The 22,543-nt window shown below is 50.4% G+C and overlaps 11 protein-coding genes across 11 annotated transcripts; 7 read left to right on the top strand and 4 right to left on the bottom strand.

Annotated features, from left to right (window-relative positions):
* Positions 1–1,074: 1,074 nt before the first annotated feature.
* Positions 1,075–4,036, top strand: HO173_005451 (uncharacterized protein; the record flags this gene model as incomplete). The annotated part of the gene is made up of 5 exons (XM_037307368.1): positions 1,075–1,653; positions 1,707–2,526; positions 2,586–2,949; positions 3,003–3,547; positions 3,645–4,036. The coding sequence occupies 5 exons, from the start codon at positions 1,075–1,077 to the stop codon at positions 4,034–4,036; spliced, it is 2,700 nt and encodes an 899-aa protein (XP_037165706.1).
* Positions 4,037–5,674: 1,638 nt separating this feature from the next.
* On the bottom strand, positions 5,675–6,825 carry HO173_005450 (uncharacterized protein; the record flags this gene model as incomplete). The annotated part of the gene is made up of 3 exons (XM_037307367.1): positions 5,675–5,797; positions 5,863–6,082; positions 6,134–6,825. The coding sequence occupies 3 exons, from the start codon at positions 6,823–6,825 to the stop codon at positions 5,675–5,677; spliced, it is 1,035 nt and encodes a 344-aa protein (XP_037165705.1).
* Positions 6,826–7,824: 999 nt separating this feature from the next.
* HO173_005449 (uncharacterized protein) lies at positions 7,825–8,843 on the top strand (the record flags this gene model as incomplete). Its single annotated transcript, XM_037307366.1, has 3 exons — positions 7,825–8,264; positions 8,323–8,527; positions 8,592–8,843. 3 exons carry the CDS (start codon positions 7,825–7,827, stop codon positions 8,841–8,843), a joined length of 897 nt encoding a protein of 298 aa, XP_037165704.1.
* An 854-nt stretch (positions 8,844–9,697) lies between these two features.
* Positions 9,698–9,970, top strand: HO173_005448 (uncharacterized protein; the record flags this gene model as incomplete). Its single annotated transcript, XM_037307365.1, has 1 exon — positions 9,698–9,970. One exon carries the CDS (start codon positions 9,698–9,700, stop codon positions 9,968–9,970), a length of 273 nt encoding a protein of 90 aa, XP_037165703.1.
* Positions 9,971–10,120: 150 nt separating this feature from the next.
* HO173_005447 (uncharacterized protein) lies at positions 10,121–10,696 on the bottom strand (the record flags this gene model as incomplete). Its single annotated transcript, XM_037307364.1, has 1 exon — positions 10,121–10,696. One exon carries the CDS (start codon positions 10,694–10,696, stop codon positions 10,121–10,123), a length of 576 nt encoding a protein of 191 aa, XP_037165702.1.
* Positions 10,697–10,847: 151 nt separating this feature from the next.
* On the bottom strand, positions 10,848–13,205 carry HO173_005446 (uncharacterized protein; the record flags this gene model as incomplete). Its single annotated transcript, XM_037307363.1, has 3 exons — positions 10,848–11,241; positions 11,791–12,115; positions 13,199–13,205. The coding sequence occupies 3 exons, from the start codon at positions 13,203–13,205 to the stop codon at positions 10,848–10,850; spliced, it is 726 nt and encodes a 241-aa protein (XP_037165701.1).
* Positions 13,206–13,784: 579 nt separating this feature from the next.
* Positions 13,785–16,182, bottom strand: HO173_005445 (uncharacterized protein; the record flags this gene model as incomplete). The annotated part of the gene is made up of 2 exons (XM_037307362.1): positions 13,785–14,060; positions 15,757–16,182. The coding sequence occupies 2 exons, from the start codon at positions 16,180–16,182 to the stop codon at positions 13,785–13,787; spliced, it is 702 nt and encodes a 233-aa protein (XP_037165700.1).
* Positions 16,183–16,910: 728 nt separating this feature from the next.
* On the top strand, positions 16,911–17,099 carry HO173_005444 (uncharacterized protein; the record flags this gene model as incomplete). The annotated part of the gene is made up of 1 exon (XM_037307361.1): positions 16,911–17,099. The coding sequence occupies one exon, from the start codon at positions 16,911–16,913 to the stop codon at positions 17,097–17,099; it is 189 nt and encodes a 62-aa protein (XP_037165699.1).
* Positions 17,100–17,169: 70 nt separating this feature from the next.
* HO173_005443 (uncharacterized protein) lies at positions 17,170–17,499 on the top strand (the record flags this gene model as incomplete). The annotated part of the gene is made up of 1 exon (XM_037307360.1): positions 17,170–17,499. The coding sequence occupies one exon, from the start codon at positions 17,170–17,172 to the stop codon at positions 17,497–17,499; it is 330 nt and encodes a 109-aa protein (XP_037165698.1).
* A 24-nt stretch (positions 17,500–17,523) lies between these two features.
* Positions 17,524–19,336, top strand: HO173_005442 (uncharacterized protein; the record flags this gene model as incomplete). Its single annotated transcript, XM_037307359.1, has 2 exons — positions 17,524–19,165; positions 19,221–19,336. The coding sequence occupies 2 exons, from the start codon at positions 17,524–17,526 to the stop codon at positions 19,334–19,336; spliced, it is 1,758 nt and encodes a 585-aa protein (XP_037165697.1).
* Positions 19,337–19,542: 206 nt separating this feature from the next.
* Positions 19,543–22,293, top strand: HO173_005441 (uncharacterized protein; the record flags this gene model as incomplete). The annotated part of the gene is made up of 5 exons (XM_037307358.1): positions 19,543–20,497; positions 20,550–20,635; positions 20,722–21,526; positions 21,583–21,697; positions 21,759–22,293. 5 exons carry the CDS (start codon positions 19,543–19,545, stop codon positions 22,291–22,293), a joined length of 2,496 nt encoding a protein of 831 aa, XP_037165696.1.
* Between the last annotated feature and the right edge of the window lie 250 nt (positions 22,294–22,543).

Here is a 22,543-nt window from a genome sequence, read left to right as displayed (position 1 = left end):
TAATCGAGATCGTCCCCCAGAGGTTCCCGGAGACGATATAGCCCGCGAGGAGAAATAAGAGGATCTTACTAATACGAGTGGAGTCGCGGCACATACCTAACGCGTTTAGATCCCCGTCGCCACCATCCAACACCCCCTACTCCACACCCCCTACAAGCGAAAAACCTCTATCAGCCTTAATAAGCAAAAGAGCCGCAAAGGACTATGCAATAAGGGTTAAGAAATCTAAAGAACTCGCACGATAATAAATATACCCGGCTAGAGGCGCCAGCAGGCGGGTAGAGAGGATAGACAGACTATATATCTCTTCCCCATAGTTCCACGGCGGCGAGTCTTCTTTCGCCCTATATACCTCGGGAAGGCGGAGAGCCCTCATTGTACGAATAGCCTCACGGACAGCGAGATCAGCGACGAAAAAAAAAAAAAAAAGGTTTTTTTTTAGGGGGGCCCCTTTTTTTTTTTTTACCCTCATAAAAATCCAGCGCGGCCTTGTAACACGTATTTCTTACACAGGTTAAAACATCCCAACATCTCAGTGTTCAGGATGTCAGCTCAACTCAAGTCTATTGATCCTTCCAACAATATCAGTATCGCATACATCATATCATTGGATCGACTCAAGGAAGCTAAAGGACATGACAGGATAGGTACGTCTTGACTTGCCTAAGCTACGGCACAGCCTGCTTGCTATCTACGCGCCCCTGCAAATTTGGGATATTTCGAAAAGAAAGCGCATGTCTTCTGCATAACGTGCATCAAGCGTCGAAGCTCAGCCTCAAAATAATGGCCGGATCTTCAGGCACGGACCAAGGCGTGATTGAAGAACCTTTGACATCTTCTCCTTCACAATCTCATCATCGGGCTTCCTCATACCTAATGCCTAATCTTCTTCCCACTCTTCTTCGCCGTTTTCCCCCTTCTTTTCTTTACCGACGAGCTTGACCAGACCATCAAGCTCCATAGAAAGTGGACCCAAACTGCGCAATGTTTTAGACTCGAGTCTCGTTCACGTTGCGATTCTTTTCATTCAGACCGCAGAGATAGCACTCCTTTTGGTCGCTCTTCCGAAGCACGATGGCGTGGATTTCCGACCTCACCAACTCTACCCTGCACAGTACCCTGCAGGTGACTCTATCTACCTTTAGCTTTCAGGATGCCCTCAAATTCTCTGGCGGCGATATGCCCACCTCGTCCTCAAATCCACCATTTCTATTCCACAATGGTTGTCTGCAGGACGACGGAACTCAGAATTGTACAGCTTCTTGCCAGGACCAAAATCAAATATTTGGTAGTCTGGACACCTTGCATAATTGCATGGTGTATCCGACCGTAGCTGATCTGTACGCGAGGAGCAATCTGAGTAACGCTAGCATGGCCGAGTACTACAACATACAGAAAAGCAAGAGGGGATCAAATCTGTACAACAATATCACTACTACAATAAAACAATGTCTGATCGATTATTGCACTATAACCCTGGACGGGTCTGGCTGTACAGAGGGTCTAAAAGAATTTGATGCGGACTTTTTGAGGAATTCGCCGTCCAACTTAACAAGTACCTTCTACATTTACGACAACGATGAAAGTGAAAATGAGTTTGATTTTTGCGAATACGTCCCCAATTCCTTCAATCCAGATATCGGTGGTATAGGGGTATGATCATTTCAGTGGGGCTCTATGAGATCTGCCTGCTAAGATCTGGATAGGTGTACGTATCATATTGGATCCAAACAGGGCTTGCTCTTCTCAGTTTCGTTTTGGTGGTCTGGTGGAATTGGGGCGTTTATTACATGTGCCTAGGAGCTCTTCTCTTACCACGCGGATACAGCAACGCCAAAAAGATTGCCCAACGAGTAGGAAACAACTCCAGAAACAAACACCTTCCCAGCCTGACGGGGGCGCTGGCCGAGTTTCAGAAAGCGCAATGCTTTTTCATGCTAGCAATCAACATTGCAGCTCTTGTCAACAGGAACGGCGGAGGATTTCAGCCAAACAGCTTGCAGCAGTTGTATAACACATACATCCTCATCAAGAGCATCTCCATCAGCGGGTATCTTCCCGTCACCTTCACTCTCTTCACACTGCACCTAGTGGACGTGGTGTCATGGTACCTCTTGGTATTGTCGATCGTCACTGTCCTAATATCAATCGCGACTCTCTTCGTCATTGGGAACTTTAGTCCTAGTCAGGATGACCTGAATTACTTGAGCCAGCAGGCATTAAGCGGCGGGCCTGACTCCTGCGGGACGAGGAACCTTGGCGTGTACTGTTATAATCCAGTTGGTGGAGCGGAGGACTACGGCTCAGTTAATCCTGCCAGTGGAGCGTACTCCATGTTGGCGTTCTGCCTCGTTGTTCTCATCCTCCTTGTTGCGCATCAGTACCATGCGTTCAAGGATCCGTCGACAGGACAACCCAAGCCATGGCTCTCAAGGGTTCTTGGTGCTTTCTTTCGGAAGTATGACTTCAGTCTTCGAATCATCCAATTTGGACTTGCACTGATCTCTATCGGTCTGAATAGCTACGGTGCGTCCACATCTTTCTCGTCATCCGATTATGTTCAATACTAACGCTCAATCATGCAGTTACTGATTCGTATATCTATGGTATCGGAGGCGAGCTCAGTGCTAATAGATACTATGATGAGGACGGGAGCTTCCCGTCGGCAGGCGCACCTGAGTTCGTCATCTTTGCCTCCTGTTGGTCTCTTTTATTCGTTCTTTACCTGTTCCTTACCTCAACTACCGCCTATACACGCGCCCAGAAGCCAATGGGCAGATACTTCAACCAAAAGATTGCTTTTGCTATGGACTCGTTGTCTGCAATATTTTGGTTCGCTGGCTTCATTGCCCTTGCACTGTTCTATCAAGTCCTTGGTCCTTGTGAGTATGAAGGGTCAGGTGCCTGTGGAGCCGTAATCACAAGTGTCTTCGTGGGAGTCTGTGCTTGGTATGGAAGTTGCTCTCGCTTTACTTAAGAAATGTTTGTTGACAAATGGGCAGTATCACCTTCGTCGCAACAACAGTTTTGGCTGCGCGTCACATGCTTCGTACCCGTAATGAACGTTCCGAGAAGCATACTCGTGGGAAGCAGTATTCGATCCTACAGCACTTCAACAACCACCGCCTGAAACGGCAGCTGTCCGATAAGGTCCCCTCGTGGAAACGCCTTACAAGAAAGGTACCGTCATGGAAGCAAATATCACGCAAAATGCCCTCATGGACCAAACACCCATTGATAATCGACACATACACAAGGCTCCAGCAAAACACCATCCCCACCATGAAGGTCCATACCCGCCGTGCCTACCAAGACGTGAAGACCCACGCATCTACATTGGACTTGCCCTCGACAATTACATCCGCCGCGTTGTTTTCAATGTACCTCATTTTCTTCGGCCTGTACATCCATTGGTTCAAGATATTCATCCAAGATCTCGAGTGGTTCGGCTACAATGGCGTGGATGTGAATTCTTGGAGTTTCGGGCAGGTCGTTGCGATCACGGTCTGGGCGGAGCCGCTGTGCGAGTATTTCCATTTGGAGTTGCGTGAGTTTCCCGACAGTCTTGATTCTCGCCTCAACCGCAGGATCAAGATTGGAGCTTGAGGTTCATGGTGAGACAACCGGCTAATGAGGCACGACAGGCGGCATGAAACGCGGTTTCGAACATCGCCTCTGGGGCTACAAAGTCGTGAAGATAAAGCAGCCGGATGCAGAACGAGGCCTCGTGTCGACCTCCTCGTCTTCCGTTCGTTCACCTTCACCAACCGCCTCACTCGATGACCACGAGATCGGCGAATATGGCAAGTTGGGCATTGTCGCATCCCCCAACGAGGGCGATCCAGCCCAGGACGGCGAGGATCTCGATCAACAGGGAGGCGACTGTAGCAAGTCTGGGAACCCGAAATCAACGATAAGGCCGGTGCCGGGGTCGAGGGAAAGGAGTGAGGAGATAGAGGAGTGCGGAAGAGTAGGAGGAGAGTGGCAGATTCCGGAAACGGTCATTCTGACGAGCGAGTCCATATCGCCGTTTTAGTGTTTGTATGTTTTGATACACTGTTCTTGTACTGTTTATAGATATAACGTATAACGCCTGAACCGCGTGTGCATCTGAAGATGAGACGAAATATCACAACGTGAGATCACATTCTAGCGGCTGGATCCCACGTTCGCTCGCTCTTTGGTTGAATACTCATAGCGGAGGGACGCGTCTGCTGTGATGTCGGTACCGGTACAGATTAACCACCACTGTCAACAGATAGACTGGTGCTCCCTCGAAAAGGAGAGAATGTATGTATGCAAAGACTTTGTTTTCGACGAGAGAGGAACCGGAGCACTCTTCCGACCAGCGACAATTGTAACTGTCTACGCCAAGAGACTCGAACGGTCTTTAGTGGGAAATGATGTCGGTACCAAATTCAGCATCCTCATCTCCCTCCCTCCCTCCCTGCTTGTTAGGCAAGCATCGTCGGGCTCTAAAAACCCGTGATTGCGCCAATAAAGAATATATATTCTCGACTGAATCCGTCTATCTGTCTGTCTGTCTAGGCCATCGAGATCACACATTGTTCGACTCAACACTCGCTACCACTAGTACTCATTCGGCCTAGTCATTGGTATATGAAGGCCTTCCTGTACAAGGATTCTTCTTCCTTAGACATCATTAGGAATACCATAACTAGTGACAGGTCTCATTATAGCAGTAACTGCATACCCAGGTATTTACCAACACACATCCCCCCCACCAACATCTACTCCCAACTTCTTAAACCTCAACAGATGGACGTCATTACCGCCGCCAACACACAAAAGTAACCCCACACCGGCGAGAGGGCGATGGAAGGGAAGAGTCGGTGTGGTTTCCGTTATCGAGAGGGAAGTGTGTGCGGGTCGGGTCCTGCGGCGTTGGAATGCGCCGAGGTCGGGGGTGTTGGGGGGCTCTGGTGGAGGAGTTGTTCGAGTTGCTTGGCCCGTTTGGGGGCTTGTTAGTAGAGGAGATGGGTTTGGAGTTTTGGGTGTTTATGCGTGGGAGGCTGGCGGGGGCTGGAGAGGGGTTGAGGTTATGGCTTGAGTGCGAGGTGCGGGGGGGGGATGAGGGATTGATGGTGGGCGCGATGGGAGTTTGAGGATGTGGGGTTGCTTGTAGGTTTGAGTTTGAGCTGGGGAGGGGAGGGGGGGAAACGATTTGTGATGTTGACTGTGCTGTAGACGAAGTGTGACTGGGAGCTGGAGACAATGGAGGAATGGTTTGTGAAGTTCCCTGTGTTGTCGACAAAACCTATTTTCGTGTTATTGGGCTCTCTTTGCATTAAAAACTTTCATGTGCTGTGCGTAAGCTTTCTCAATTTTTTCATTATGTGAACACCATTTGCTCTAGCACAACCTCTGCCATTTCACGATCAGTTCTCGTTGATGGTGGCAATCACCCGCTTATAGCGGCACAGCCTGCATACTTTGCCTGCTTTTGCGGCTGCGAGTGGACGTATTGGCATGGGTCACTAGATTCAAAGCATGGTAGAGACAGAAAAGTCAGGTGGTCTTGAGGAAAGTCACGATATCATGGACCGTTCTAATCTCTAGAGCTTCCGTCGACGGAGAGGCATCCAGCCTTCTTATCGAGGCCGTGGGAAACAACTCCTGCAGAGCGGTCTGTTGCTCCTTTTGTTTGGACCCGTCACTGTGACGCACTTTTTTGCAGCTGATGTCCCGGAAGAGCGGCACTGGACGTTGATAGGATACTGCCTGCCTGATCAATAACCATCAGGAATTGAGCCTCGTAGTACCCAAGACGTACGACCTGATATCAAGAAAAAGACCAGCAGTATCTAGCGCCGGTGCCTAGAGTCGAATTCAAGGACCAACGGTACCTAGCATGAGTGCCCCAACGTACATCAAAAAACTTTCAAGGCCGTTGCCCGACCATACGCGAAGATCAAAGAGTCCGTACTCTACCATCTCCATGAAAGCATCACCAGCGGCGGAGGCGCCATGACCGGAGAGAAATTCAACGTATTGTCGGTCGTAGGTAGCGATATTAATATAAGCGTAATAGCCATCCATAGACACCATCCATTTTTGGAGCCTGTTCAATGACCTGTAAGACTGAACCTTCTGACATGATACTGAAGCTCACCGTTCCTGGTTTCCGCCATCTTTGTCTTTGGTTCTGTTTCCCCTAGCCTTAGATTCTGCTTCCATTCCCTTCCCTTTGCGGGCCTTGTCGGCCTCTTTCTCGGTCTCTTTCTGAGCGAGAACGACGTCTTGCTCATAGATAAATGCAGCCATTTGCGCTGCTATTTGTCTTCTCACAGAAGGGTTTCCACCGCGAAAATCCCGCTTGACCTCCATAAAACCGTTACACTTGTCAACATCGAGGTGCATAATCAGACCGTCCACGCAGGCCGAGTAGAGATAGGCCTCAGCGTCTTTGGAGATACTGAATCTTGCTCGATCGTGATGAACACGGCCTGTGCGGCCGAGTAACCATGACAATACCATGATCAATGCCACCAAGGCAGCGTTGACTGTCTGCTCATCTCCCGGTGTGAAGTCGGAGCGCTCAAAGTCGTACCTGGCTCTCCGAAGGTCCGAGCCAGCTTCGGAGACAATGTCTACCGGAGACTCCAGGTTCAGGCTGCTAAAGTCGTCACTGAAGTCGCTGAGTGGAGGCTCGCGATATGGTTCTCGAGACTTTGGGGTAGGCGTCGAAGGGACCGTATTTGAAAGTAATCGCTCGCGATAGTGTGCAATTGACTGAGTCATGCTCCGCGTTTTGGGGGGGCTAATAACGATCTTGAGGTCGGTTACGTCTTCGCTGTCGTCCATTTGGAACGGTTCTCTCGTTTCGAGATGAGATGCAAGTGCTCCAATGCAACGGCAAACATGCCAGACTTCCTTGCATTTCCCACGCTCCAGCAGGTTTCGATGTTTCTCTTATCTTGTAAGAAAGTCCTCAAAAAGGCCGCATCAGTGTCCTTGTCAAGGATGTCTCTTCATTTCCTCAAGCCGTTCCTTAGGGAACCCGCGACTTGTAGTCAACTCTTCAGGGTCTCGTTCGTCAATGTACAGGACGCGTAGACGAAGGAAATGTTGCAATTTGAATTTGCTGCCACTAACCAAAGGGGGACCAGCAGTCAGTGACTGAGTGTGATGGATATTATTGCGTGTGGCTGCTTGTCTCCAATCCCGTTTATTTCTTGGAAGCTCATCTGGCATCTTGATTTGCGTAAAGAAGAGCTGATACCGAGGCGATAGAGAGATGGAAAATCTGGCGATTGGACTCGCAAGAGTGGTAAAGCCAGAAGGTTTCACTTGGCTTAAGGGACGGAGTAGTGAATTGGATGAGAATGACCGTTTTCGGTGTTATTTATGTATATATCAGAACAAAGGTGTCATTCTGAGTGTTAGAAGAAGCATAGGTAGGATTCACCTCAGCCACTCAGGGCAACCTTAGGAGATAGACAGCACTGGTAGCACTAAGCCTCTTCCGAGCTGGCCGCCATCACTATCAGTAGGTAGTAACATAAGTAGCAGCCAATGAAAGGCTGAGATACTGGGACAACATAGGTCAACACGCCCCTTAACCACAGTGACAAAGATCAAAGGCATGCTACCGGACTGAGAGTAAAGAATAAAGAACAAAGTGCCAAGGAAAACGCGTCAACAAAACTTGGGGCTCCTGATTAGTCATCTGTTGCCAACAACAACCACCAACAAACAAAATTCCCCTCTTCCCTTCCACCACCACTTCTCACATTAATTCCTGTCCTTTTCTCAGACAACTCATGAAATTAGCCATCACCTATTCATTGTCTTTATTCTGCCATGTCCGTTGTAGCCGACGACGCCTGTTCAAAAATTCTCTCAGGCTTCAAACCCATCCACAGAGAAGTCTGCAAACTCGTGCCAAACCCCGCCAACGACCTCCCCTACAATGGGGGAGCCAGCCTCAGTCCATCGGATCTCGCAGCCATGAATATCGCATTTGATTCCAACGCGAATACCGCTTTCTGGGAACCCTGTGATGTCAACACGACATGCGCTCTGGAGGAAACTTTTCGTGACATTGAGACCTCACTGCAAAAAGTTGAAACAGACATGTGCAAGAAAAATCTCGTCGAATGCAATCGTCCAAGTATTGAAGATGCATACAAATCAAGTGACCACTACCGCAGAATTCTTCAGGGACGGTCCATTTCTGATGGCTTGCTTTACAACGATGCTTTGGTCGATTCATCTGGCGATGACCTTTTCCAGAATCTTCGGTGCGTTACTATCCGCACCACCTCCTTTCTGTGTTGTTAAGCTTACATAGATACAAAGAATCGCCTTTTACCGGACCCACATAGATATGCAGACCCACAAGGGATTTAGCTCGCCCGGCCGTCCACATATCACCATCCTTTCCATTCAGCCTCAACGAGCACAATCGCAAAAGGACCTTTTGTGCACAGAATTTTGGATGATGTATTACTGGGCTAACAAGCTTGCACGACGCGCGCTCCATACGACTGATCATTGCTTGCCGGTAAGTTTCAATTGTTTACTTCCTGACTCGTGGTGGGTGGATGACTGATGGAACGCGTCTGAAGATACGCATGGTCTCCCTCTGCGGTTACGAAGCTCGTGTGGTATCAGCCGTTTTCAGTCTTGGTTATCCGCGCTCCGTTGTAAGGGGGAAGGGACCTGACCCATATCAAAGCGCGAAATGCCAGATACACATTGCTGAGTACAGAGATCTTAGCAATCAACAGCACTTCCAGGATCTGATGGAGGAGTTGGCAGCTACGCCTTGCGGCAACGCCGAGGTGCAGCAGAAGTCGCCTAGAAAGAAGAACATCTGAAGGGCGTCTTGTCAGTTAACGGGCAGCTACGAGTTTGACTAGGGATATCCCCGGCCGCTAACTTTTGGCATACGGTCTCGTCACTCTCAAGGAGTATGCTTAGGAGACAAATGCTGTGAAGTCAAGTCGCGCAACAAGGTCTCTCTACCACTTTCACCAAAAGTGATTCCACATTCTCAGTGGACGAGGACGGCCCCATCTTCAAAGTACGCGGTGCTATTCTTCGACTTTAGGCCTGGATGGGTATCTCAACAACAAACAGTGATCATCTTTAGGCAATGAAAAGCTATCACAGAATTGGCAAGGCACTAGCAGTAGCGCGGGCTAGGCACTGCCCATGTTCTTCGATGGTCTACATAGTTGCAATGCAGGCAGTGCACTGTCAACATATCCTTGATAAAGGTGCGTTCTTTGTTGAACGCCTCAGCTTGGTCTAGAACATGCTCTTCTCTCAATAGTTTGAGAATTAATCGACACACCAAAGCACAGTCTTTCTGTCACTTTCAACTCTGAACTGCCGCCTCCAAGCTTTTCATTATTCAACCGTTTGAAGTGGGAACGACGAGCTCCATAGGCCGGACCATCTTTCCGAAATGACATTACCATTCTACAGGGAGAGACCGCCTCAACGTGACGGGAATGCTTGTATGATGACAGACTATGGGGGCGACACAGGGAACCGCTCTGGTAATCCATCGACGTCTACAACTGGCGATTCGCTCACAATGACAGGCTAGCACCCCGTTGTCTTTTCACCCCCCTCAAGTCTTGCGATATAACAGTGCCCTCTCATGCCAAAACCCCTTTAACCTCGATATACTTTAGCTTGATAAGGCAATTCAAAGGGACGCACCATGTTGTCAGACGGCTCAGAACCACCGGCTCACATCGTAGATGCCAAAGTAGGTGCTAGACACGGATGCTCGTCATCAGGACCCTCCATCCACACAATCAGTCCAATCCTCGCGCTCCCTCTGGAGATCCGTTTGATGATCTACCGTCTGTCTATCGTCGCGGGAGGTCTCGCAATCCTTATCGCTTGCAAACTGATCCAAAAAGAAGTCGCTCGGCGCCAAGAACTATCGTACGCCAGAAGCCCGGCAATCAAACTCACTTTCTTCGAATGAACAGTTCAAATGGGACCATGCCTCGCCACAAACTTGCCCTCGACCACCCCTTCAACTCCCGGACCATCTTCCCAAGCCCGGACTTACGCCTGAACGGCCTTCCCCTCGCATTGCAGCAAAACGAGTGAGAGCCCCAAGCATCTCACGTTTTCAAGCCGCTCCAACGGAATCAGAACGCCGGCCTCCAACACCAGCTCCGTCGCCCGCTCGTTGGCGACGCTCATCTTCCGCTCCTCCTTCCTCATCCTGCCCTTCAGCCCCCTCGTCGCTTCCTTCCTCCCCGTCAGCCTCATCATCGTCCGAGTCGTCGATGTCGAAGGCCGGTTCCACTTTGACGCTGAGGGATGCGTCGAGCTGGCTGATGTAGGGGGGTGGCAAGAGGGCGTCGACGAGGTGCTGGAGGATGTTGGAGATGGGTGGACGGTTTGAGCCGGCTCTTGACAGGAGTGAGGTAAAGGTGGCTTCGTCCTCGCGGCTCGTGTGGTAGTTGTCGTCGACCAAGATTGTGGGCCAGGGGCGGGCTTCGTCCTCGTCGACGAAGTTGAGATCGGCATTGTAGGAGATCCGTTCGAATATTGCGAAGGTTTGAGGATCCACGGTTCCACCGAGGTCGGACTCGCCGTACTCCAGTCTCTCGGTGGCATTCTCGACGCCCGGCTGCGCGGGACAGGAACGCCAGATCTTGTCGCCGAGTGAGACGATGCCGTCCCACGTATCCGAGAACATGACGTCGCCCGGCCCGACTTCGATCACGAGATTCGAGTCGAGGAGAGCCGAAGCCTCGTTGTTAGATCTGGCGGTTGGTTCGCAGGATGGCCGGATAACGTCGGACTTTGAGTTCGTCGTCGAATCGGCGCTTACGCTCGGCGATACGGTCTTAGTCCTGCGTGACACCAGCACCCTGAATAAATTCCTCCTCGTCTATAGCAGGGGGTGAAGGTATCTCCCAGTGTGGATTGGATTGATTGAGGGCTAGATGGTTGTACATCACCGACCCTTCGCCTTCCGGATCGTAGGATTCGATCTCGTCGATCAAGCCGCTTTCTTCTAGATATTGATCCAACAGGGCATCCAAGGTGCTCCGTTGCTGGATTCGATCCGTCATCGCGTCGAACGCTTTCTCGGGACAACTTGGGTCGAGGGAGGCTCGTGGAGATTCGAGCAGTAGGCATCGGTAGATGTTGAGGCGGATCTCTGCTGGAACGCGCAGGAAGTGACAGGTCGTGTTCACAGCCAGTTTGGAGTCCGTGACGGCTAAGCGGTAAGGATTGCTAGTCCACTTGGGCTATGTTAGAGTTGTCTGAGTGGGGAGAAGTGGGTGTTTCAGTGGTGGAATATTGGAGGTTGTTTGGGGAAGGTGGACTGTATATTCTGGTGGAGGATCTTGAACGAAATAGTGTCGACGGGTACGCGTATATGGGAAACACTGGTTCTGTTATGTGTTTCATAAATGGGGTCGTTTCGTAAAACAAATTGACGAGCGGCAAAATACATTCAGTAGACGCGTTGAAGCACAGGATGGTTTCCCTGCGACTACGTCTTGTCTCAGAAACAAGCAGGCCTTGAAGACTGGAACTAGACAACAAGCTCTGTGTGCTAAGGCGTGATGGTGAACTAGCTGAGTGGTAGTCATAATTCATACAGAGCCCATCCAACATTCTTCAAATCCCAACGTGTGATCTATCTGACATTGACAGCCATATATGCCTCGAAACAAACGCCTGTATACAAGTTCCCGCTCAATCCTATCCTGAACTCACATTCTTACTCATAGTCTTGCCCTCGCAGCCTTCGCCCGCCCCTCAATATCCTCCCCCAACCTCTTCTTCCTCGCTTTCATCTCCATCGCCTCCATCATCGGCATCGTCCTCTCAAAAATCCTCTCGATCCTCCCCCTCGTAAAACCATCCACATCATGCCCTTCAAACCTCACACTCAACGGTCCCTCCAGTCCCAACAGCTTTCTACTCTTCCCATTATCAAACGTCCAATCCGTCGTCGCGATTTTGTAAAACTGCGCCAACTGGCCCTGTCGCTTCGTACGGTCCGTCGTGAAGACGACCGTCGGGATCTTGGGCAGCCGTGAGGGCGGGAGCGAGCGGCGGACGTCCGCGACGACTTTGTCGGAAGAGTACAGTCCGCCGACTGGAACGGAGTATAGGTGTGTCGGGATGGGTCGTAAAATTCAAGGTTCAGCAGGTCTAGGCATGCCAGTACTGGGTAAAAGACGCCAGCCTCTGGTGAAAAACCGAGGACCAAGACCTGGGTGAAGGGACGGTTTTGGCGAGCGATGAAATCGACGGGGACGATTCAGTCCAGGCACTGGAAAGCCCTTTTGAAGACCAAAATGAGCGCTGGATGACATCTAACAACCGCGCAAAACCTCGTCGGAAGAACAACAGTTTGCGGTCTGTAAATCGGTATTGCGAAATGGGAATCGGAGTCGAGTCGGGAGGACCATTCGGTCGGAAGGGTGAGAATTCAAAAGGCATAATTTTTTATTGGTAGCAGACTGGACAGTGTCCGACATCTTTAACGAGTCTAGAATTGCAGGAGTTCATTTGCCTCTCGAAGATATCCCTTGAAGCTCAAAGGCCCACATGGCTCCGTGGGGTACTCGGTATCAGTGTTTGTATTAGGTTTCACGATTTGTGAAGGTTCGACGAGATATTACCTCGCTTAGCGGTTCTACTCATCTTCTACCACCATCCAGATCCCGGTGGCTTCTGTGACCCACTGGCGGACACTCCCTGTATTCATGCAGGGCTCCCGACGGTCCGCCTCCAGATTTCTAGACTAGTAGTCTGGAATGATCCAATTGGCGATTATTTCGAAGCGATTAGAAGGTTTCGTAGATAATCCTGGAGTGACCTAAAATGAGCGAACTAGTTAACTGCACCACCTTGTCTGAATCAGCTCAGAGGATGACAGTATTACGGACCTAGCGCGTGGACAGCTCCCAACCAACAGTCCGGACCGTTGGGAGCTCTGGTTCGATGGACCTTCCACGTGGGTCGAGTACAAGACGATGCAGGTCCAGAACCCTTAAGCCTTGACGACCGCAACGTGCTAGCAACCTTAACACGGGAGATTCGTATTCTCAGAACCTGGTTATATTAATCTATCGACTTTCTGATACCTAGCAGAAATAGAATGACAAGCAGTAGAAGCTACAAACCAACAGTCGCGCCACAGTGGAGAGGGATTGCACTTGGCATATGGACTCACTGCCCATTGCGAGGGTATATCTCCCCCGAAAGCCCAACGATCCACTTCTTCTGTTCCCCATAACATAAACTTCGGTCGGCTAATAGGTCCTCAGTAGTGGCGGAACTTTCCCGCAAACATCCTTAACAGTCAAACCCAGGGTCCTGGTGTTTCCTACTCTGGCGATTTGCCGGATCTCTAGAGGACCCAGATCGCATACTAGGGACGGGTCGACGGATGTCGTCAGATCCCAAGCTCTGGCCAACCGTAATAAGGTAAAAGCTCGGTCAGATGGGGCGCACCTTCCGCTGCGAGCTGCCGACAGAAAGGGCAAGCCATTCATCGCGGTATCATCAAACATTCTATCACCACTGCACACTCCTCGAGATGAATAACGTCGACCCATGGTATGAGTTGTTCCCCAAGGCTGACAGTGGCAAGCCCCGAGCCAGATTCCCTGCGTGGACACGATATACTTTCGGCACATGGTGCGTTTGACTTTGAGTCTGTTTTAGCTTCGGCGACAGGTATCGGGATATCGAGTTCGTGTACTTGTGCGCTCGAAAAGGCTAACATCTTGACCAGCCGACGTGGATCTACCCACTAATCAAAGATTCACGGAAGTCTCCACAGTCGGCATTAAACGATGGGTGTTCCTCGTGGCAAAGAGATACATCTTTCCGCCGGACGAGTAGGTAAACTTTTCGGAATGCTGAAGTTCGGAACGGTGACTGGTGACCATGATGTAGAGATGCTCGAAGAATAGCCGTGTCGAGCCCGTGTTTAGAGACGTACGCCTTTCCGAGAATTGTCCGCCTTCATGATTGCGCCGGTAAGGCCTGTGCCAGAATTGCTCGCGTGGTACAAACATCTCTTGGTATAGCTGCCCGCGGTCTCAGCCGCAATGTCCGTGAATGTGCCATCTTGGGCAGCGTCTTGTACAAGGCACTACGTTGCTTCATGTTGGAGGTAGCGTATCTGAGAATTGCGAGGGTAGGAAGGATGTCCTGTGGTCGAGGTTGAACACAAAAGATGACAGGTAGGTGCCACGTAGGACGTAGGGCTCTGGCAATGAGGTGTAGTTGGTGGTCTGAATTAGGGAGGAGAAAAGGAATAGAACTCGCAGCGGAATCGACGAAGTTATCTGTAGTATGTTGTAACCATCTTTCACAACCGTGTCGAAAAGCAGTAGGAAAGAGTTGAGCAATAGTGACAATAATTGTGTTCGGTTATTGTCTCAAAGATCATGGGTTTGAGGGAAAGAAATACAGATGGAAGAATGGTAGAGCTTGGCATGACTTTCCGTGAAGCCACCGTACCTGTAAAGAACGGAAACGCTCACGTGCTCTCCAACGTATCTGCATACCAGTTGCCGAAAAAAGTTGAGAGGCCTCTTCGTTTGAGAACGGTAAAACTTAATTCTCGCAACGTCAGGACGCAATCAATTAAATGCTTGTATACCGAGCATTCGGCCAGGTCTCAGGACTGCTATTGGTAGTCATTCGTTGTTCCCCCTTCACTCCTCCAAGGCGTTCCCCGCAGTCCCGATTTCCAAAAGGTTGAGATTGCTATTCGATCGATGAGAGATATATAGCGCTGGCCGGAGAAAACCAACATGTAGCTTCATGTGCATTGTGTTGTAAGGATTACGGGTAAGGGTTATTCCATGTCGAAGCCTCTGCGGACCATACCCGGGTAGCGAATTTGATCCCTTCCGTGGTTGGATCAAACCGTCATATACATAAAAGATTGAAATGTACAACAGCGGAAAGGTAGTCAAGCCATGCTACGTTTGCACCATAACAAAAGCTTTTCTATTCAAGGATATGTGTTTAGTAGATTGACTGCCGAGACTTCGCCATGTAAAGTAAAGCAGAGGTTAAGCCCGAATGTATTACCGTAGGGACTCAGACTTCAAGGTCAACTGACTGACGGTCATTTATGCGCAATATCGCCGTAATACCTCTTTATTGCCCAACCCAAGAGGGGCGATGGCCGTCATTGATAAGCCATTCAGAATTTGGGGGTTATTCTCGTCTTCAATCTTCTGGATCATATCGTCGGGCGCCGCGCCAGCGAAAGGTATCTCGCAGTAATCCCAGTCGCAGTTTGACTCAGGCACAAGAGAATCTCTCCTGGTACCCATTCGTGGCGCATTGTACAGGGTCCCACAATCCCGCCAGCGAACCCCTGGATGGCTTTGGAGCTTACGGTGCTATTGATGAACGAGATGGACTTGACACGGGACTTCGGTAGCGATGAAGGCCATTTGAACTCATATTCGGCGCACTGCTGCAATAGCAGTGATTGGACGCTGGGAAGAGCGAGGAATGGAGCAGCGCTGACAAGATCGATCCCGTTGAACCCGTCGGACAGGTTGCTTTCGATTCGTTCGAGATTCAGTAGTGTAGGCGGCTGGGAAGACAGAGCTATGCGCGATATGATTGTTTTGGAGAAATGACCTATTTTTGTTTCCACCACAGCAGCTGGCAGGGAGCGAGAGTAGACGCAGGTTTCAGAGCAAGGGTAGGATGACGCATAGAAACGGATCTTGATCCTTTTTAGATGCGAGTTCCTACCAGTTCGTCTTCTTCATTTGGTAGTATGTAAGGCGAAGCTCGGACGAATTGAATGAATGCTGCCAACTCTTCCGGGGTAAGACGAGGGCTGGGACCCCCAACTCCTGTGCGCCTTTCTAGGATGAGCTCTTGCACGTAGGGCGCATAGTCTAGTCGACACATCTCATTGAAAAAATCAGTCCAACTGAGATCAGGATGGCCCATTCTCCACCTTGTTTGATCCTTGCGGCGATGGTTGTTTCTCGACTGTTGATGTTCCTCAATACGCTGCTGACACACGTTGAAGATCCTCGGGGAGAGAAATGCAAAGTATTCAAGGTCTGGAAGGTATAGATAATCGGATATTTGGATCAAGAGCTCGTTTGAGAGGTTGACAAGAGAAGCCATTGAAGGAATGGCGGCGAGGGATATTGCTCCTCGTGCCATGGACGGAGTCTTCCGATTTCCACAGACTCTAGGACCATGTCCCTCAAATTGAGTACTAGGTAACAAACAGTGTCAATTCATCAACAACACAAAGGTGTGATCGCACTACTTGTGTCTTGGATTGTCCAGAGTACAACATAAAGTAAATGGAGGTTGGAAGATGTTGTGCGGAATGGATCCGCGCCCTCGCGCTCCTTTTCTGTTAAGGATCACCGCTTGTCTCTGCAGGGACTCTACTCTTTCCTTCAACTTCAACCTCCAACCAATTCCCTTCTTCTGCTGACCCAGCTTTCATTGGCTGGATGTAGCTGTCACCGTCAGATTACTCAACAAGCTGACAGTTTATCACCCATCATCATTCTTCAGCCTTCAAATAGAAGCGCACAGAATGGCCTGCGCCGCAGCTGGCCTCCGCTCAGGCGCCCCACTAGCACCAGCTGAAATGCGCCCATCAAGGCATGCCTATCTGGTCTATGGCCGCACTTCCACCACGACTTTGGCTCTTCAAGCACGCCGCACTCGTGGTCAGGGTGCATTGGCACGCTGCGCCGAGCTGACGCTCATCCTGGGGCCAGCCAGATATACGTCAAGCGATTATCCGCCTCGTCTCCGACAGTCGTCGAAGAATCATCTTCTACCACCCTGAACAAGCTATAAGTCTTGGATCAATCTACATATAAGGGCCCGAAGGCTGCTTCTCCCCCACACTATCTATCCTTCCCGCCGGCATGTCTTCCTCAATGGACACTTTTAGCGAGGCCGAGGTCACCTTCGAGGCTGGGAACTGGGCGGCAGCCCGGGAAAATTTTCAGAAAGGGCACAAGGACAAAAAAGCAATGGCAGAATTTTTGGCGCACCAAACTACACCTCAGCAAGCTAAAAGTAGCTGCCTTGGAAGCTCAGACGAGGGCAAATAGCCAATACAATCCAGGGCTGGGAGGGGTCCTGTCGAAGATTGAGACTTTCATGAAGGTTGGGGATTTAGCGATGAAGTCGGCTCCAGAGAGTGTGGGTTTGGCATGGACAGGCATACGGCTGTGCCTGCACTCGGTGGAGGATGACTTTGCAACTTTCAACCTCTTCAGTGGGGCTGCTGCGGACATCATTGGCATTCTCATATCGTGCCGTGTATACGGGAAGATGTATGGGGGACATAAAGGGCCAGAGGATTTCCAAGAGCTACACAGAAAGGTCGTGGAGTACATACCGGGCATATACACGGACATCTTGAATTTCAGCTACGCGATGAACAAGCACATGGGGAGAAACACAGGCTGTGAGCCAAGTCCCTACTCCAGGACGAACCCGTACTCATGAATCATAGTGAGAATCATCCGTGGCATGTTGACAAGTGCATCGGCCAAATTCCAACCAATGATCGACGGTATCCGAGCAAATGAACAAACAATGTCAGGGTACGCCAGCAAGGCCACAAATCAGCTCACCATCCACTATCAAGAGGTCGGTCTACAAAAGCAGGGAGTTGGCCTGCAAATGCAACAGACTATGATGGCCGACCTGTCCGTCATTCGAGACACCCTAGAGTCATCGATGGAGGTCAACAAGATCTACCTTAACCAGATCCGCCAATTAGAGGAAGAGAAAAAGAGCATGAAGAAGAAGACTCCTCTTGACAAAGCAAAGGAGCTTTTCGATGACAATGCGAAACGGTTGGAGCCAACTGCTGCGGCCGAGACTGCTCTTGAGAAGCACAAATCGCGAAGAGAGAAGGACACCTGCAACTGGATATTCGAGCTCGAAGAATACAAAACTTGGCGCTCGTCAACGGAAAGTAGCCTACTATGGGTCTCTGGCGTGGGCGGCCTGGGCAAATCGATCCTCATGTCGACCGTGATCGATCGACTCCAAGAAGCCTTTAAGGAGGACAAAAGTTGCTCTGCTCAATACTTCTTCTGTTCGGCGGGCGAAGACTCAACCCGACTAGTTGCAAGAATTAAGAAGCAGTTGCTGCATCAGCTATATCGAACGGCCCTCTCTGATGAGTCGTCCGATACTCTTGACAGGTCCAACGAGGTGATATCAAATTTCCTTGGGAAGAAAGACTCTGCAGATTCAAAGCCCGGTTCCCAGCAGAAGAAATCCGAAAAAGCCGTTGGGTTTGAGGACGCCTACCCCAGCCTGGCCAAGATACTTGGCAAGAAGATCTTCCTTGTCATCGACGCTTTGGATGAGTGCACTGATCGGAGAGACACTGGGATACTGAAGACGCTTCAGGAGACACTATCAGCGTCCGAGCTCCCACTGAAGATTGTGGTCTGCAGTCGCCCCGAGCCAGATATAGTGGACGATCTCGTCGACAAACCCGCTATCAAGGTCGAAGATCACAACGGGCCTGATATCGAGAAAGCCGCCAAAGCCAAGCTGGAAGATTTGCCCGGTCTGTCATCAGACGAAAGGGCGCTGGCCTGTAAATCGATTGTTGAGAAGGCAAAAGGATTATTTCGATGCGTTGACCCGGCAATTGAATTCCTGAAAAAACCTTGGCGGCGCCCTCTGGAGAAGAGGTTGGCGGAGTTGCCAGATGGTCTCGACAACTCGTACCAGCAGATTTTGCGCCAGACCGATCCCGATTACCTGGAGCTTCTCAACGTTGGCTTGACCTGGAGCATCTTCGCCCAGATCAAGCCGACTGTCGCTGAAATTATGGACGACTACAGCTGCGCCTATGCGGAGGGCATTGAGGGCACCGATGAGAATCCTTACGACACTATCGACAACCATTTGATTGGGGATCAAATCCGAAGAGCAGGAAGCGGCACCTTCCTTGAAGTGGCCGGAAATGAGGTCTCTGTTCGACACACCACTGTCAAAGAATTCTTCCTCAAGGCAAATCCGGCAGCAGACACCCCCAATGGTCATTGCGTGGACGACCTGTGTGCTAAATGCCAATCGAAAAGGTCTGCTGACCAACCTTTGACCATGTCTGAGAAAGAGGGGCAGCTTCGCATGGCTATTACAATCTGTGAGATATCCACGTCGTGCTAGGCCGCCTTGCGAAAGCTAATATTGCGCATCAGTCAAGCATCTTAATTCGCCACTCTTTCAGAGGCGGTACCTTCGAAAAGAAGATGACGACATCAAGCCAGCAGAGCCAGCAGAGATGCAATTCCAAATCGGACAGATGGCGCCGTGAACGAAGACTCGAAGAACAGTGAACATAGTACCGTATCAGCCAATGATAACGGATCCCCAAACAAAGCGGCGGATAGGGCAAGTCTGGTGAGCGGAGATCCACCAGGTGAAAACGTGGACGGTATCACTGCTGGTCGCACCCTTAAAGAATCATCTGCTCTCGGTGGAGAGAAGGCCCCATTGGACGTCGTCGACGTTGATGACACTATGGACGCGCAGAACGCTCCATCGAATGGTGACGACTCCAAGCACCTTCGCGAGGATCCCACAAGTTTGGACGTAGAGCCAATAGCTAAGGAAGGTGGTGAAGCCGATGCTGCGGTAGCCTCGGAACAACCTAATCAAGAGCCATTTCCAGACGACGATGACGATGGTGAAGGCGGCAGGCGAGATTCGGAGATCTTCGAGGAACCGGTGGCCGATGGTGCCCAAGCGCCTGTGAGACCTAAACGATATGAGCTTTCCTATTGGCCTGCCCACCTCGCAAGTGCGGAGAAGGTTTGGACAGCCGAAGAACGCGAGAAGAGCGACGAGTGGAAAGAGCTTTGGAAGCTTGTCATACGATTTCTTTGCGAGAGCCCAGAGGCCTTCAAGATATGGCAACACCACTACATGGAGCTTGATGAAAGCTACGAAGCCGACAACACGCTCTTGAGTCCTTTACAAGTGGCCGCTGCTTACGATATAAAAGGGCTCGTAAAGATACTTCTAGACCGCGGTGAGCCGGCGGCGGCAGAAACCGAAGATGGGCGCTCGGCGCTGTGGTTTGCGGCAGGCTCACCTGATATCGAGATCGTAGCGCTCCTCTTAGAAAATGGAGCCAGCCCTAATGCACGCAAAGACTTCCCACCTCCATTTCACGTCTTGCTATGGCGGACTCCGAAACTCGAATTTGTCAGTCTTATGCTTGAGCATGGGGCCGACTGCAACATCGCAGACCAATGGGGGTTCAACGTCATGCACTGGTTTGCGCTGTTCGGTTCCGATGTCGAGGTTCTTAAAATCCTGTTGAAAGCGCATGGTGACATCAATGTCCCCGATTCGTTCGGAGAGACTCCGTTACACAAAGTGATGTACAACTCTCAAGACTTGTCCTTGGACCTACTTCGTGCATTCCTGGATAACGGTGCCGATGTCAACAAAGATGACAAAGACTCACAGAGTAAGTTCTCTTAAGGAAGGTACTTCGTCTCCAATGCACTGACCACTTCTAGGGCCATTGTATGAGGTTTGCGCTGTTGGAAATACAGAGGCGGCCAAGATGCTGCTTGACCATGGAGCTAACATTCATGATGACGATGTAAGTAGTACCGCATCCGCTAATGTCATCATCCGCTCGACAAAAGCTTTATCAACAGCAATCAGTCCAGACTAACATTCACGTAGCTCTTTGGGCAAACCGGCGTCCACATCGCAGCTGCATTCGGGCATTTAGACATCGTTAAGCTATTAACACAACGCGGCGCCAACCTAGAGCTGGGCGATAAGCATGGACGTACCCCATTCTTCCTCGCCTGCTCTAGTGGACATTTAGAGACGGCACGTTTCCTGCTTCAAACGATGCGCGCAAACGAGCACAATAGCATTCAGACAGCCATGAACGACGGTAGGACTCCTTTGAGCAAAGCAGCTGGCAGAGGCCACGTCGAAGTCGTGAGGATGCTACTTGAAGAGATCGACGCAGCCTCTGCGGTCAATGTCCAAGAAACAGCACAAAGGAGGACAGCACTTCACTGGGCAGCCTACAATGGCAGGATCGAAGTTGTAGATGTTCTTTTGCAAAAGGGTGCCGACGCGACGATCGAGGATTCAAAGGGCAAGACCGCTCTTACTCTATGTGGACAAGGTTGGGCAAAAGACAAGTCCGGCGACCGGATACCAATCATCATTGCTCTAGTCGATCACGATCGGGAGACTGCTGCCAAAGACACTGAACTCATGGCCGCCGCTGCCATCAAAGGAAGCACGAAAGTCATCGAAAAATTGCTAGATGCGAGAGCACACCCGAGCAAGCAAGACGAGCACGGCTGGACACCACTGCAGTTAGCAAAGCAGTATGGCAACACGGATGCTGCAGCCCTCTTGGCCAAGCGCGGTGCTGAGGTCGGATCAAGGCCTAGTCGATGGAATACAGAAAACGAGAAGATCAAAATGTCCGAGGATGGCTGCGAACTTGAATACGTAGGAGAGCGTGAGTCCTTCTTGATGATTTGTATTCAGTGGTCGGATGCTGACGAAGTCGATCAGCGTGCAACGATACATCTGGAGTCCAAATCCTTGCGAATCATCCAATACCAGCTGGGATCGAGCGCTTCTACTACGAAATCGAAATCAAGAAGGACGTAGGAGATGATACAAAACTGTGAGCATCTCAACGCCTTAAAAGTTCCTTATCATCAAGTCTAATCATTATCCCACGACAGCTTCAATGCCATCGGGTTCTCAACGCAACCTGCGCGCCTTGATCGTATGCCAGGCTGGTATAACGCCACAGCCCCTAGCTTCGCCTACCACGGCGACGATGGTCGTCTCTACGCCAACAGTAACCAGTCATTGAAGGAGTATGCGGGCTCCTATGGTAAGGGGGACACAATTGGTTGTGGTGTCATCTATAACGACAGTGTCGAGGGGACGATCTTCTATACGCGGAACGGCGAGCCTCAAGGTATGATAATTCTTACATTCTCCCTCACTTCTTCGCCTATGCACAAGTTGACAGGTAGAGTAGGACCCGCATTTGACAAAGACGTCAAAGGTCGTCTTTATCCGGTCATTGGCATGACAGAGCCTGCCGGCATTGTGGTCAATTTTGGTAACGATGTCGAGAGCAAGCCCTTCAAGTGGGAGCTAGGTAATAGCGGCAAATACGACGTTGACGCTGTGAAGATGAAAAAAGAGGAAGAGCCTGTCACGGTGCAAGTACCCATCGAATTTGGAATCTCGAATCCGCCTATATGAATGTAAGTCCATGGAGAAGTTTGTGCGATAGCAGTGCGAGTTGTTTGTTTCGTGGTTGTGGTTGTGGTCGTGAGCAATGGTGCTGTCCATGCATAGCGATTTGCATCTGCATGGCAATATACGTCACGGTCTCGTGGCCTTGGGGTATTCTTGCTATTTTGTCATCTACACTCCCTCACACATCTTCGCCGCTGCCACATAGTTGATGTCTGTTCCAGCGAAGCACTGTTCCTTAGACGAGGATGCGGGC

This window comes from Letharia columbiana (genome assembly GCF_014066305.1).
Source record: "Letharia columbiana isolate WasteWater2 chromosome Unknown Sc0000015_s0, whole genome shotgun sequence".
Lineage (NCBI taxonomy): Eukaryota > Fungi > Ascomycota > Lecanoromycetes > Lecanorales > Parmeliaceae > Letharia > Letharia columbiana.
The sequence above is the reverse complement of the archived record's forward strand: the minus strand, read 5'-3'. Positions and strand labels throughout refer to the sequence as shown.